The sequence below is a fragment of the Stylophora pistillata genome, chromosome 9 (genome assembly GCF_964205215.1).
Source record: "Stylophora pistillata chromosome 9, jaStyPist1.2, whole genome shotgun sequence".
Classification (NCBI taxonomy): Eukaryota; Metazoa; Cnidaria; class Anthozoa; order Scleractinia; family Pocilloporidae; genus Stylophora; species Stylophora pistillata.
The window spans coordinates 15,070,590-15,087,219 of NC_142527.1; the positions used below are offsets into that span (position 1 = coordinate 15,070,590).

The window sequence follows — 16,630 nt, forward strand, 5'->3', positions numbered from 1 at the left end:
GATAAAAGAAAAAGAAACTACATTCCCTCAAACTACCTGCTTATTAGGAAAATTTACATGCCAAATGGGAGGAACAGCTGCTATATGTAAAACTATACAATGAAGAGAATTTTAATTCAAGTGTAACTCACCCTCGCACTTTTCACCGTTTCCGCCGTAGCCTTCCTGGCATCCACAGTTGTAAGAACCTTTGGTGTTGGTGCAGTTGGCATCGCCGTGGCATTTATGAGCCAGTTGTTTGTATTCGTCAGACAAACTAGACGGGTTACATTCGTCAATATCTAAACAAGTCAAATTGAAGTAAGCTTACCCAATTTCCCATACATTGTCAAAGCTGATACCACGTATTCAGTTTTCAGTCTTTCAGTGATAAGTATTTTTCTGATTTTACTTTTGAAATGAAAAGAAATCAATGTGCCGATAAGTTTTGGATACACACATAACCGTAAAGCTATTCGGTGTCAGCGTCTAGGTATGTTTTAGTGTCAACGGAAAGCAATCGAATGTATATTAAAACAATCAAACGAACTCAAGAATTCTGCACTAAATGGTGTACTTTCAGCAAATAAAATGAATTCGGTTTAACTGTTCTCGTACTAAACCACACAAAAAATTTGTAAACTCATTACCCGCATTATTTGCAAGGTACTTGCGACGTGTGAGGTCTACAGAACTTAACTTCATAGAAAGAAGTGAGTTCGACTCGGAATCTGGTTCGTAGGACAGATTTTCAACTCAGCCTAAAGGCATTTAGGTTTTCAAAGTATAATTTTGATTCATTGAAGGACATTGTTCGCATATAGAATAAAGCAATTTGACTTAGCAGTAAGATACTGAAAGGTCATTACCGACGCATGTGACACCATGTCCAGAGTATCCCGTATGACACGTACAGTAAAATGATCCTTTGGTGTTGAAGCAAGTGGCGTCAGCATGGCAGTTGTTCTCAAGATGAATGTAATCAGCAGGTATAATTTCGAGGGAACACTCGTCCACGTCTGAAAAAAATGGAATCAACAGTGGACCTTTTACGGGAATTCTTTTCAGCAGAATATTAACTGTGTAATATACTTATCGCATCTAGTTTCATGATTCCTTCAGCTGATAGCTTTCACCAAAAAATCGTGAGCAGCATTACACTCAACTAACCAATGTGAGACATTCATTATGAAAACTGTACGGGGAATCGACTAGATTCACCATATGTAACCCGTTGCCATGAGTCAAGGTGTTGCGAATGAAACTTATTTAAATTTAAAGTTAAGTGAAAACGAAGTGAATAAGTTGTACTCTATTCTTATACTATACAAGTTAGAACTGGCTGAATGTTCAAGGCATTTCGTTTGGGTCAAAACTTAACTAATTATGTATAATACATACTTATATGTATTAGTCGTTATCTGTAATTACGTAATCATTAGCACTTCGATCCTATTTAATGCTCTTTTTTATTTCAAAACTTGTAAATAACTGAAGAAGGTCTCTGACCGAAACGTTTTTTATTAAAAGTTTTTAGAATTTTTTACGTCAGAAGTTGTCCATCCTCGGAAATGTTTTTAAACTTTCTATACATATATATATATATATAGATATATATATAGATATATATCTATATATATATAAACAGACTAGGAGAAGTCGAAGCTGTGAAAAAGTGCTCGATGTGGGTTGCAGAGCGTTTTAATAGCGGTTATAAATTAATGACAGGAGGATCGTTTCACCATTACTCTGAGTTTCACGCAGCTTGCGCTGCGAACGTCAGACGGTTTATCATCGATGGAAAACATACCGTGCTACAAAGTCAATTTATAAATAGAAATTATAGTTAAAATAATAGGACGCAATTAAGAAGACAAAAGGACTGTTTCTATTGGTTTCGCAAGTAGGCCTTTTTCTTCGACAGCAACCCTGATGATCAACCAAATCCCGACGATAAATTTGGCTTTAATTCTAGAAAATGCCCGCCACAGATTGAAGACATGCTCAACTTCGAAGCCGAGCTCTTAAACATGGTGAATAACATAAATTCAGGAAAGTCTCCGATAAGTTCCAGAACCATCTGAAACGAAGACATCAAAAAGATCAGCAACTCGCCCAAAGTCTTCATCCCAGCCGACAAGACCAGAAACTTCTACGAGCCCGACAAACCCCTTCACGACACACTCTTAGCCAACAATATCTCTTCGACTTATCGTAAGGCAAATGCCGATGTGCTCAACTCTATCAACCAAGAAGCTAAACAAATAGCCACTGACCTCAACATCGAAGATAGAACAGAACGCTTCTCAACTAAACAAGCATTCATTACATTAAAAGATCACAAGGAAAACTTCTCTAACAAACCCACATGCCGATTGATCAACCCCTCGAAGAATGACCTCGGGAAAGTAAGCAAGCGCATCCTCGATAATATAGACAACCGCATCCGTCAGCAAACTTTCTTGAATCATTAAATGGTTCGACAGCATCCCCGACAAACACAAGCACTCGTTCACTGTCTTCGATATCGACAACTTTTACCCCTCGATCACGGAAACCCTCCTCCTGGATGCCATCAACTACGCCAAAATCTTCACCACGATCACCGATCAAGACATCAAAATCATCACACACTTCTGTAAATCTCTCCTCTTCAACCACCACACCGCCTGGAAAAAGAAAACAAATGACATGTTCGACGTCACAATGGGGAGCTACCATGGTGCCCAAATATGCGAACTCGTAGGCCTTTTCATCCTCGACACCCTCAGCAAAAAAACAGGTAACACCAACATCGGCCTCTACAGAGACGACGGCCTAACCTTACTAAAGAACGCATCAGGCCCGGAGGCGGACCGCTTTAGGAAAACAACATCAGCCCATTTCAAACAATACGGCCTTTCAATCTCCATAAACACCAACTTAAAAACAGTCAACTTCCTCGACGTCTCACTAAACCTAACGAAAGGAACATACCGCCCTTACAGAAAACCCAATAACGATCCCCTCTACGTCCATGCTAAATCCAACCATCCCCCTTCCATCATCAAGCACCTTCCACAGTCTATTAACCGGCGTATCTGTGACCTCTCCTGCAACGAAGATGTATTCAACAAAGCCAAGCCCACATACGAAGACGCCCTGAAATCAAGCGGATATAACACCCATCTCTCCTACTTCAAGCCAGCCACACCTTCACCCCCTAGTTCCCGTGATCGCTCAAAAAAAAGAAGAAGACAGATAATCTGGTTCAACCCCCCCCCCTTCACCAAAAACGTCCAAACTAACGTCGGTAAAACTTTCCTTACACTTGTTCAGAAGCACTTCCCCACCTCTCACAGATACCACAAAATCTTAAACAAAAACACCTCCAAAGTCAGCTACAGTTGTATGGACAACATGGATTCTATCATAAGGAGGCACAATCAGAAAATCCTGAACCCCCACTCCACCAGCCAAGACCGCAAGTGCAACTGCAGAGTAAAACAAGCCTGTCCCTTGCAGAACAACTGCCTCGCTTCCTCCTTAATTTACAAGGCTAAAGTCACCACAAACAAAGACCAAACGGGCAAAAACTACATCGGCCTAACAGAAAATTCTTTTAAACAAAGATATACGCAGCATTCCCTCTCATTCCAAAAGAAAGCCTACGCTAACAGCTCCGAGCTATCCAAATACATTTGGGAACTTAAGAGCACCAATACGCCCTACTCCATTCATTGGTCGACAATCCACAAAGCCGCATCTTACAAAGGAAATTCAAGAACATGCAACCTCTGCCTTGCCGAAAAATTCCTCATTATCACCGCGGACAAATCCACTTCATTAAACAAACGATCAGAACTAATTTCCAAGTGCCGCCAATGAAAACAAGTTCTACTTGCGAAACCAAGAGAAACAGTCCTTTTGTCTTCTTAACTGCTTCCTATTATTTTAACTATAATTTCTATTTTTAAATTGACTTTATAGCACGGTATGTTTTCCACCGATAATAAACCGTCTGACGTTCGCAGCGCAAGCTGCGTGAAACTCAGAGTAATGGTGAAACGATCTTTCTGTCATTAATTGATAACCGCTATTGAAATGCTCTGCAACCCGCATCGAGCACTTTTTCACAGCTTCGACTTCTCCTAGTCTGTTTATATATAAAGATATATATCTATACATATATATGTATAGAAAGTTTAAAAACATTTGCGAGGATGGAAAACTTCTGACGTAAAAAATATAAAAAATTTTAATAAAAAACGTTTCGGTCAGAGACCTTCTTCAGTTATTTACAAGTTTTGAAATAAAAAAGAGCATTAAATAGGATCGAAGTGCTAATGATTACGTAATTACAGATAACGACTAATACATATAAGTATGTATTATACATAATTAGTTAAGTTTTGACCCAAACGAAATTCCTTGAACATTCAGCCAGCTCTAACTTGTATAGTATAAGAATAGAGTACAACTTATTCACTTCGTTTTCACTTAACTTTAAATTTAAATAAGTTTCATTTACAACACCTTGTCTCATGGCAACGAGTTACAAATGGTGAATCTAGTCGATTCCCCGTACAGTTTTCATAATGAATGTCTCACACTGGTTAGTTGAGTGCAATGCTGCTCACGATTTTTTGGTGAAAGCTATCAGCTGAAGGAATCATAAAACTAGATGCGATAAGTACATTACACGGTTACTATTCTGCTGAAAAGAATTCCCGTATTTTAACCATTACATTCTCTTAAGGACAAAGGCACATTTTTGTACCAAACGCTTAAGCTAAAAGGTTAAGGCTTCTCTCAGTTCCTGGACTATATTTAGATTAAGGTGACAGCACAAAGTGCTATTTTGCAGTTTAGGGGTCTGATAAACAATTTCCTTACGCATGAAAACTGTTCCATTGTCTGTTAGAAAATTTGCGGGTAGGATAACTTAAGAAGTGATGTAATAAAAGTCTACCTGTTTTTTTAAGGGTTTGTAATAAATAAATTTATTAAAAAGTGGTTTGCTCTTTCACAGACCTTTTTGTGATAGATAATTTATCTTAATTTCCACATCCAAGACAGTCTTAGGGTACAGTAGAGTCTTGCGTGAGTTTTGGTAGCTTTGATTCTCGTTTTCACGGCTGCACCGCCTTAATTCACTAATTGAGCGCTAATCAAAATCTGCGAGAGCAGCCTACAACGGAGAGGGCGCAGCGTTACATGTAGACATGATTTCCAATTTGTTTCCACGATACAAAATGTTCTCGACTTTTTTCGCACTGATGTTTACGCAGGGCATTGTCCTAGCGCTTAACTTGGCTAAAACTTCAAGATGGAATAATCATTTCAAGAAACTTGATCCATGCAAGATTGTATGCTTTCGACGCCAAACGCTAAATTTATCAATTACCCAACCAAGAGGTTTGGTTCACCCTCGTAACACGTTTGCTAGCAGTCGCTACCTACCCACACAAGTGACACCATCTCCGGAGTATCCCGTAAGACACGTACAATAAAAGGATCCTTCAGTATTGGTGCAATTGGCATCCGCATGGCAGTTGTCCATTTCAGTTTCACATTCTTCGATTTCTGTGGAAATGTACGTTGTGTTATTTGATCGAATATGGTTGCATTCTGAGACATGCAGCTCAAAGCCTGAATTCTGGCTTTCTTTGGGCCAATATAAAGAATCGTAGACAAGCCTCTCCATTTATGATTTGTTTTTGGAAGGCGATCAGAAGTAATGGAAGGCTTTTGTCTACAGGGCGCGTCAGCAATTACAAAAAGAGTAAAAACTTGTAATTTTGAGCCCTCATCTTTCAAACGTATTTCAAAATATATACTTACCTTCACAAATGATGCCATCTCCTGAATATCCCGTATGACAAGTGCAGTAAAATGATCCTTTAGTGTTAGTGCAGTTCGCATCAAGATGACAATTGTCAGTTTGAATGGCACATTCATCTGTGTCTGAAGTACAAAAATACAGTAAAAAATAAGTCCGCTAGGGTTTGCTGAACATGATCAAACTCCTCAAACGTTATAAAATTACAATCTATATGTCACGGTGGTGCGTGTGTCCTGCCTTTCCTTTGGTGGTGTAAATGCTATAGCTAACTATTTAAGAGAAGAGTTATACAAACGTTAGCATGGATTACATTACCAGGCAGAAAGTATCACACCAAATTACAACACATACCTACATGTTTAATTAAAGTTATATTAACTATATTTGTTACTTTGCTCTTGTATCATATCTTAGTAGAGATAGATATTGAAAAATAACAGCGTACATTTGAAAAATTATAAACTCAAGAAGAACCGATAATAGTGCAACATTACTTAAAGTAATTGATGGAAGAAGAGAGTTGCAATTGATTAAACTGTGATTAAAAGCGTACTATGTACAGTTTACCTTAGAAGGTCACTCAGAGCGAAGAGAAGACTGATTCCTGTTAGCATTATTCTTATTCTTATCCTTAAAATGGCAATGTCAACAAACTAGAATTCCGTGCAATTTCTTTGTGGCTAGGTGAGAGAAAGAAGTGCATTCTTGATGTATTAATGTGTATTTCCTCTCATATAAACAGTGCTTTGCTGTGTGGTGCGGTGCATATGACAGGACGTTAAATAAATATCCTGAAACCCTCACTTGCAGGTTTTGTGTCAGACAAACAATACATAACGATTATTATAATGATTATAATAGAGAAGGTTTGTCTAAGAGATCCAAGGGGGGGCTCTTCTCTGTTAATTTACATTATATGCGATTAAAAATATATCACAATAAAAACAAACAAACAAACAAACAAATCCTAGAAGAGACTATGCAGTACAATTGAAAGTAAAAGAAGGACTGACAGATTTGAAATTACAGTACTATTAACTAATCACTTTGTACTCTACTACAAAAAGATTCCCTTGAAAGTCCTCAAAGAAGTTTTACAATCTTTATAGTTTCTAATGAATTCTGGTAGATTGTTAAATAGCTTCGGGACCCCTAGTCTAACGGAGTTGTTTGAGGGCAGTTCTTTGTGACATTCTTGTTTTATTATTTCTTAGATAATCTGGCCAAGTGTCAGCGTTATGCAAAGCATTAAAGCATGATATGAGGAGGTTTAGATCTCTCCTCTCATTAATTGATTGATTAATCCGATTTTAAGTTCGTCTCGAAAGTTCTTAACTTAGCGACCGAGTACAAATTTGCGGCAGCAAATTGAACTCGTTTCAAACGGCATAGTAAGGATTGTGGTAAAGGGTAATAAACCAAGTCGACAGAGTCCAGTTTTAGCTAAATCAAAGTTTCTGTTAGTAGCCTTCTACGCTAATATTTGGCAAGATATGCCACTTTCATAGTATTGATAGAATGGCGCGGCATACAGATATCGTGTACTTGAAGTGATCGTCCCACTTGCGATGTTCATTGATGTGAACTCCAAGCAGTTTATGGAGTTATTGAAATACGTTCTAGTTTATAACCACTGACTGAGATGTTATGATCATGCTCGTGAATGTAATGTACTTTGGGCATTTGCGAGGTGGATAGGATCATGACCCTGGTTTTGTCGTTGTTAAAGGCGCGGGTATTCTTCTTAGACCAGACACTTAGTTTATTAATTGATTGAGATAGTATTTCTACAGTTATTTAGGTCAGATATTTTGGTGTGGTCGTAGATTGTTGTGTTGTCCGCATACTGAAAGAATTTGACTTTCATGTTCTCCTAAAGATCAGCAACATAGTTATTGAAAACAACTGTAATGGAGCCTTGCGGAACACCAAAATTAACATTAACGTTTGAGCTCGTGTCAATGATCTGTACAAGTTGTTTACGATGCGTAGCGTAACTTCAGTGTCCATAACAGGAGTTCTCAAGAGAAGCCTAGTTTTTTTCATCTGGGTTTTAAGATTTCCGAATCTAATCGTGTTAAAGGCTTAAGAGAAGTGGGCTAAGATCATCATAGTTACCTCTGAACGCTTCATGGATTTTACTGTGTCATTTCCTATAGGTTGCATATACAGTAGTGGCCGTTTGGCTCTTTCAATATGCAAAAAACATTGTTCTTATCAATGTAGTCAGACAGCTGACTTAAAATCAGCCGTTCGTATAAGTTCGAAAGCACTAATTGTATTGATACAGATCGTAAATCTTTCTCGGGTTTAATTTGGTCAGATGCGCGCGAGCTTCCAAGCCGATGGAAAGCAGAAGTTCTTGATGCAGGTGTTGATGACATCAGTAGGTGGAGACCCTCCGATAATCTGCAATCATTTTGGTAATGTTCGCAGGGATGTTATCATGACCAATTGAACAGTCCGATCGAATGTTGCTTAACTCGGGTAACGAAGAAGAAATGAAACTCTTAAGAGTAACAACTATGAAACGAAAACGCAGGACTTAAGTAAAAGGAGATTATCACTACTTGCGAATAAAATCTAGAAAACAGGATGTTATATCTAACAAAGCTTGCAATCGTGTTTCTGGGATAAGCTAACCGTGTAAACGATCCACTTATAATATTAGTATAAATAAGTATAAATCTGATAACACTCAGCCACAAATGCTGCAACCTGATTGGCTACGATACAGTACTTGCTATCTATTACGTGTAAATAGATAGAGAAGTGAGTAGCTTTACTGTATGGAGGTGAAAACAAATTTAAAACATGAGCCTGTCTTGTGGTTAAGCTCTAAAAGAGTAAGAGATTTATATCAAAGCAATCAGATTATTCGCTCTTTATTTCTGTGCGTGATAGTCGATTCGTGCTTCATCAAATAACCACGCGACAGAAATTTCGAGCTCATTTTTTTATTAAGTAGACTTTTAGCTGCAGTTCACACTATTAATCGGACATCTAAAACACAAAATTAGCCCACGGAACATAAAAGAAGATTTTTTTCGGTCATCGTTGCGAAACGGAAGTAAAATAAGACGCCAGGTACAATATTCTTACCTAACAGCAGAATATGGCCTTCATATCATACCAGGTTAATCGAATATTGATCACATTTCACGCGCGTTGGACCTCGCAAAATGTGAGATTTAAACCATCATCGAATGAATTTCAATCACTGCTTTATTTCTATATTCACCACCACAAATTCCAATCAAAATGCGTCTTGTACTCTCAAACACTGGATCAGGAGTTCTCTTAAAAGACATGCCAAAAATATTTTCGCAATTTTGGTTACTGGTAGGATTTTAGAATTTCTTCAGTTCATGTATATGCCGTAAATACGTACCCACACAGGTGACTCCATTACCAGAATACCCATTAAGACAAGTGCAGTAGAAGGATCCCTCGGCGTTGCTGCAGTTAGCATCACCATGACAGTTGTGAGAATATACATCTGCGTGTTCTTGAGCTAAATTGCTTGCCTGGCATTCATTTATATCTAGATAGAAAACAGCAGTGACTGGATAACAAACATATCTCACTCAATAAGCTTAATAAGCCGACTGAGAACAGCCTTCGGCTTCGGCAGATAACTCAGACCTCGGTTTGATAATTCACGATATCATTCTCAACCTCATCCAATAACTGATCATTATAACTACATAACCAGAATCACTTTCATTGGTGATCAGCGATAAGTCACTGGGTCTGCATTAAGTTTATTTAACTTTTGCAGTAATTGTTTTGATGTTCTCTCGAACAATAAATACTTTGCTCACCCCAACAATGGTTTTGTTGTATGGGCGCATTTCAGATTTTAAATATTCTCGTTGAAACGCATGTAAAGATGTCAGATGATAAAAGCACTATGATTTTCAATATCAGTAAAGAAAAAAAGCTCACCAACACAATCCACGCCGTTTCCGGAATATCCATTGAAGCAAGTACAGAAGAAGGATCCTTTAGTATTGGTGCAATTTGCATTGGAGTGACAGTTATGCTCATAACGTTTATGGTCTTGTGACAGGCCTTCTGTTTCGCACTCACTTATATCTGCATCGAAAAATTAATCAATGAGTCAATCTATCAGTTGATGCAAAGAACCAGTTAGTTTGAAGAAAGGCGCATCTATTTTCATTCGAACGATCGTTATAAGCCAAGAAAGTTTAAAATTTTCAACTTCCGCTCATGGCAGAAAGGAAAGCAATATCAGATAATTATCGGCTCGTGTGAAAGGCACACAATAGCAAGTCACCTTGCCCTCTCTAGAAACGAAGCGTGGGGAAAACTAAAGTGGTTTCATTTAAGGTGGCAATTTAGCACTAAAAAGTGAGCTATCAAAGAAAACTCTTCAAACGTGTTTCATTAGTTCGATGAGTATTTTCTAGCCCCGTCAGGCTTAGTTATTCAGTAGATGTGCATACGTTGCACGGAAGGGTTTGAGAGAGCCTGAGAGATAAAAACAATTGGCCCTATTCTAATGCAAAGTTAGAATGGATGAGCACCATTTTCGAGCGTACGGTACATCTCCTCATCCGCCATAGTACTTGTTTCAGTAATTGGTAACAGCGAATAAACCATTTATACTGGAAGGGTGTACAGTAAAACGGAAGCCAAAGTCGTTAGTTACGGAAATTGAACTTTTATGAATAATCTGCACAGAAACTATATTAGTACCTCCACAAGTGATTCCATCACCAGAATATCCCGTATGACAAGTACAAAGGAACGATCCTTTGGTGTTAGTACAATTGGCATCGACATGGCAGTTGTGCGTTCCAGATGTGCACTCGTCAATATCTTGCCAATAGAAATATTATCGAAATGAGCCCATATTAGACGAGTTATGCTGAAAAGATGCATGCCAGCTTGCCTCATAATTTCAAGGTCTTTCAACTCACATTCACTTGCTGCAAAAATGATTTCTTTCCTCCTAGTTTTACTCAATTAGTTGACTTTATTTATGGAAGGTTTTTGCACCACTTTACAAGTGAATGTGTTAGTACATGCGATGACTGCCTGAATCATGCTGGTATTCTAGAAGATGATGGGACTAACAAAAGCTTTTCTTATCAGGACTACCAACGACCTTGATTGATCCCACCCGATTCGAAAAAACTTTTCACTTGCAATTGAGATACAGGTTTTTCCACTGCACTGGCAAGTTTGCATTTTACAAATTTCCTCAATTGTACGTTGATTATTTTTGTATTGCTTTTCTTTTCATTCTTATGTCAATTTCAGTCGCGGAACTTTCTGCTTATTTAGGTGACGAATTTTAATCAGTAAGTAAAAGTAAAAAGTCTGTTTACGAGCCTAGTGGCCCATTAGGCCGGTGCTTAACTCCGGTTTCTGTAGCATGAAGCGACTAGGAGTATTTCTACTCCCCCCCTGGATGGAATGCTAGTCTATCGCAGGGTTACCCCAGCATTAAGTCGCCAGTACCCCAGTTATACACCTGGGCGAAGAGAGGCACTGCTAGAGTAAAGTGTCTTGCCTAAGAACACAACAAAATGTCCCGGCTGGGGCTCGAATCCGGACAACTCGATCCGGAGTCGAGCGCTCTAACCATGAGGCCACCGCGCCTCCCGAGTTTTAATCATATAGCATATATTTGTTATGTGCGCTATTGCCTTAAATTTCAGATAGACTGAATTCAAGGACAAAAATTTATTCAATGACAGCGAATACGCAAAAAGAATTGGAAATAGGTGAGTACATGAGCTAATGAGATTCTCAAGAGGTTATCCGGCATCATTTTTACCTGTACAGTTCTCTCCTGATCCAGAGTATCCGTTCAGACATGTGCAGTAGTAAGATCCTTTTGTGTTTGTACAGTTGGCATCATCGTGACATATGTGAGTCAAGTTTTGGTGCTCCGATGACAATCTCAAATTTTCGCATTCGTTTATATCTTTTGATGAAAGGAAAGAGGAAATTGAACCCCAAAATGATAATATGTATTCACTGACTGAGTGAGAGGGCCGGTCGGGATAATATTTGGCTTGAGGTCATGACGTATGGACCAAGCGTCAACGTATGGACCAAGCACCATGCGTCATGACGTATGAACCATAGACGAGAGTCAAATGTTTTCCCGTCCAGCCCGACATAACTTAGTAAATAAGCATTTTTTATTATGTCACTCGCAGCACCCGCAGGCAAGATGAAGCGAATCCTGTGTTCTAATTGGCTACCCGAGCGGGCGAGATGGGGCCAGCCTGCCCGGTCGGAATTGCCCGCATTGATCCCTCGCATTGAAAAATTGATTTAGATTCTTGGAAAACTTCGGCAATGGAAACGCAAAAAGTGGCAGAAGATATCCAAAAAGAAAAAGAAACAGAAACGACCCTCGTGAGTGTGTTGCGCTACAAATACAGTTGGCTGTCTTTCCCAGCTCCAGAAGTAAACAAGTCATTCTTAATTCTTAATAAAGCCAATTCTTTTTGCAATATAATAAATCCTTCATTAACCAAGCTTGTTAATGAAGGATTGCTATATATAAAGTAAAATATATAAAAGTAAATAAAGTTCTTTTACAATGACATTCTTAATAATAAATAAAGTCATTGTCTTTATTCTTATTTAAAATAGCTTCCTTGTGAAAACTAAAGTATCCACAACAGACTTTCTTAGAATGTTTTTGTAGGCATCCGTGTTTAATTCGGAAATTTTAACTTTGCTATTCAAATAATTCCAAATATGAGGGCCTCAATATTGAGCTGATTTTCTGCCAAAATCAGTTTTAGACAAATAGACAATTAGACATTTTAGACAATTAGACAATCAGACATTAGCCCCGTTCTTTTTTTCGCATTTTTATGGACCTCGTCCTCTTCTCGATCTATAAAAATGCAAAAAAATAACTTGGCCAACACCCAGCCATCTTGACTTCACGCTTGGTTAATAACGCGTATATCATATGACCACAAAATGGGAAAATTTGCAACCTAAACAGGACGCAATACACGGGCACATTCTGCCACACGAGCACAAAAAAATCTGCAATTGAAACTTTTCCTTTATTTTTTGAAGTCAGAACAAAAAGTTCCCAATTCCTTTTTCTCTCATTCCTGTTTTCTATTAAGTTTTTACAACAAAGTCAGGTTAGGGCAGTAGGGCAGGACAGCTTATTCCGGACCGGCTCACGTCAACCCGTCCGGCCCTGCAGGCGTCAGCTTTTACTATGGTTTTCTATGGGATTGGGCGAGTGGGGCTGGATGGGTCATAGATAGATATTTATAACGAAAGGGAGGAAAGAGATATCACTGTCCACTAACCTGTGCACACCACTCCATCACCAGAGTATCCCGTGTGACAGGTACAGAAGAAGGAGCCCTTTGTGTTGGAACAGTTGGCGTCAGCATGACAGTTGTTCTCAAGATGGCGATAATTATCAGATATCTGATCTGGGATACACTCGTCCACGTCTAAAAGATAAACAGGTCGAATCCAACGAGATTCGAAATCATAATTACTTTACCTTTTAGATAAAAAAGGTAGCACTCTAAATTGGTTATTTCTTCGACCATTCAGAATTCATACAAACCTCATGGAGAACTGTCATTCTCATAGCTACGAAATAGCTTGCTGCGCTGGTTACAAGAACACTGGCATCAAGAGATTTAATCGCTTTCACCCTACTTACAATACTAAAAGGACTAAAATATACATATGAACAAGACACAGAGGAGAACGGAGGACAAGGGTGCGGGACACACAACAGAGCGAGGCTCCAAATTAAGTGTGCCCTTACGAGAAATATACAAATACTAACTATGTAAACAACAGACAGTGTAAAAAGTATATAAAAAGTATATACAATAATAAAAGCAAAAACGAAAACGATATGAATAAATCCCTTATGCGGCCGATAGAAAGTCCTAATAGCAACAGTTACCATCTAATAGAAGATCACGTGACCTGCTGCATTTGCAGCAGATCGACTTCCAGGTGTTGAAGTTAGTGACGTCATAGTTTGTACGAAAAGCAGCGGAATAGCGTTGGAGTACGTGAGATTTAAACTGATTGAGAGAACTAATAATACGAGTGGATACAGGTAAGGTATTCCATAGTTTAGCGACACGATTAAAGTAACTAAATTGAAAGAGCTTTGTACGGCACTTAGGAATTAGTACGTCTAGATCAGAGCTATGACGAGTAAGACGAGTGCCTTTGGGCCTGAAATAATCAGCTATAGGTAAGGTGTAGTGGCCAACGCGACACTTGAAATAGAAACTTAAGTCTTTCACTTCGTGCCAGTATGTTAACGGTAGCAGGTTGAGGCGGGAAAGGCGCTCATGATAAGAAATATCCTCTTGCCAGTGCGTGTTTAAGATGAATTTTGTTGCCCTGCGTTGAAGACTTTCTATTTTTTTTATGCCACCGATCGAACTGGGAGCCCATATCTCGCTAGCATAGCCATTATGTGATCTGACAAACGTGAGATATAGTAATTTCCTATGATCTGTAGTGAATGACGAAAGACTGTTGCGTCGCAAGAATGCAAGCATCCTATTGGCCTTAGCTAATATAGTGTTGGTGTGAGTGTCCCATGTGAGGTCGGAAGAGATAGACACTCCGAGGTCTTTTACTTGAGTGACGTGATTAAGTGAGATGTTGTTCAACTTATAATCGTAACGAAGTGGGTAGCGCTTACGTGTGACGGTTAGTACCTCACATTTAGAGGTGTTAAACTTTAGGTGCCAATTATCACTCCAGCCCTGCAGACTGTCCAGGTCTTTTTGGAGTGACTCACAGTCCTGTAGACTATCAATGACACTGGAACACTTTGAGTCGTCGGCGATGATCATTAATTGTATTTAATTAAATGTTTGTCCAGGCAATTTGAAATATTCAAAATACCAATCACGATTAACCAATTCCTAATCCAACATTGGATTACAGTTACCTGTGCACTTGATTCCATCTCCAGAGTAGCCATGATGACAGGTGCAGTAAAATGATCCTTTTGTATTGGAACAGTTAGCATCAGCATGGCAGTTATGCGAATCAGTTGCGCACTCTTCAATGTCTGAAAATATATTTTGTTTACAGTATAACAGAGATTATGTACTCCCCCCTTTTCAACATAATATAAAACTCGTGTTTATTGGTGTCTCTCACGACATGCATTTTCCTCGGGAAACTAGCGAAGTAGCGAAGCAATTGTAAGACAAGATTCTGATACATATATCTTATTAGACGTTTTGTTGTGTAGTATGGCTGAGTATTTTTACGAGTTGTGCCGTATTTTGACGAGCCCATAGGGCGAATCAAAATACAAATAACGAGTAAAAATACTCAGCGATACAACACAACAAAATGAATAAGTTATTTATTATCCAACACGCCAAACTGTTATTTCAGTGCGGGCGAATTTCGCGGTTTTTCTTTACGGGGATTGCGTGACAGAAGTATGCGAAGCGGAACGGAATTGGCGCGTTGTTGTGTCGCTGTTTCTATTTTCTTCATTAATGAAGAAATTTTCTGGTCGTCAAGCTGTTTTTCTTCGTTCGATTCATCTAATGAACTTGGACCTATATTTTCCAGCCATTTTGACTCTTCGTCGACGGAAATATGATTCAAATTGTCCGCCACTTGCTTTTTTTTTTTCGTAACTACAATTCAATTCTTCGCTTGCGCGATGCGAGAAAACCTGTTTAACCGGTACTACAATAGACGAGTACAAATAACGCATGATATTTGTACTCGTCTATGGCGTTATTTGTACTCGTCTAGGTGTAGTTGGATAATAATGTGTTTTATTTCCGTAGAATAAGCCGAGGTTTGATATTTCACTGGTTATACAGCGTGATAAAAAACAAAACAAATGGTCCCACAACGTACCATTGCAGAGGACGCCGTCCCCAGAATATCCTGTGTGACATGCGCAGTAAAATGAGCCTTTTGTATTAGTGCAGTTGCTGTCCATGTGACAGTTATCTTTGTTTATTGCACACTCTTCAATATCTGCAATACAAGCGTGTAAGTGCTTGGGTTCCAAATTCTTCCTTTTTAACATTCACTATTCAGTGCAATGATATTCAAGAGCCCTCATTAAAAAATCTTTAGATAAAGTGCAAGGAGACCAAAGAAAAAAATTGAGACGGCAAGGACGATGTGATAATAACGAATTGAGAAAAAAGTTAAAATGGATCAGGAGTTTCTGAGCCGAGGATGACAAGCGGAATACAATAGCAATATCAAATTGGATAAAAAATGAGATGAATTTAAGAAAAACTCTTTTTTGATGTTAGTCAAACGTCAGTCGAGCAGTTATATTTGCCCATTTAAACAGGCATGTCACCTACTAAAAAGTTTCTCCGTAAATGTTTTACTTGGTAAGCAACTTCTCGAAGTCGGAGACATGAATATGGGGCAGCACTGATTAAAACTGGGTTTGTTAGGCTGCTGCCGTTTATGCTTCTTAAATCCATCTATTTTATCTCATTTGCTTGTTTACTTTCCGCTATCATTTCCATCCTTGTTTACCATCCATGTTGCACTATAATGAGACTAAACTCGTCCCGGTGAGGTTTTATTAACAACGAGCAGATCAAAAGAAACACTCTTTTCAAACGCTATTTCAGATTTGTCTTCAAAGGCGTATTTCTCTTACGCCTGGAAAGTCTCCCAGTCTCGACATCCTAAACGACACCCTTCGATGGGTAAACAAAACATGCCTCTGGTTGGCTTCTCCTCGAGCTTTTTAACTTTTGTGCCAATACTCAATATTCCTTCTCTAGTGGAAAACGAATACCATTCAATGAAGAAACGCCT

At 38.7% G+C, this 16,630-nt stretch overlaps 1 protein-coding gene across 4 annotated transcripts in view; it reads right to left on the bottom strand.

The window, feature by feature from the left end:
• The window catches only part of LOC111324123 (uncharacterized), an 80,129-nt gene that overhangs the window by 38,280 nt on the left and 25,219 nt on the right, over window positions 1–16,630 (bottom strand). For all 4 annotated transcript variants that reach the window (XM_088733221.1, XM_088733222.1, XM_088733224.1 and 1 more), the window contains 11 exons: window positions 15,698–15,820; window positions 14,760–14,882; window positions 13,129–13,278; window positions 11,613–11,762; window positions 10,526–10,648; window positions 9,752–9,901; window positions 9,195–9,347; window positions 5,803–5,925; window positions 5,422–5,544; window positions 849–998; window positions 132–281 (listed from right to left, as the gene is read on the bottom strand). In XM_088733221.1, coding sequence (XP_088589347.1) covers window positions 132–281; window positions 849–998; window positions 5,422–5,544; window positions 5,803–5,925; window positions 9,195–9,347; window positions 9,752–9,901; window positions 10,526–10,648; window positions 11,613–11,762; window positions 13,129–13,278; window positions 14,760–14,882; window positions 15,698–15,820 — 1,518 coding nt within the window. The remainder of the gene's footprint in view (window positions 1–131; window positions 282–848; window positions 999–5,421; window positions 5,545–5,802; window positions 5,926–9,194; window positions 9,348–9,751; window positions 9,902–10,525; window positions 10,649–11,612; window positions 11,763–13,128; window positions 13,279–14,759; window positions 14,883–15,697; window positions 15,821–16,630) is intronic.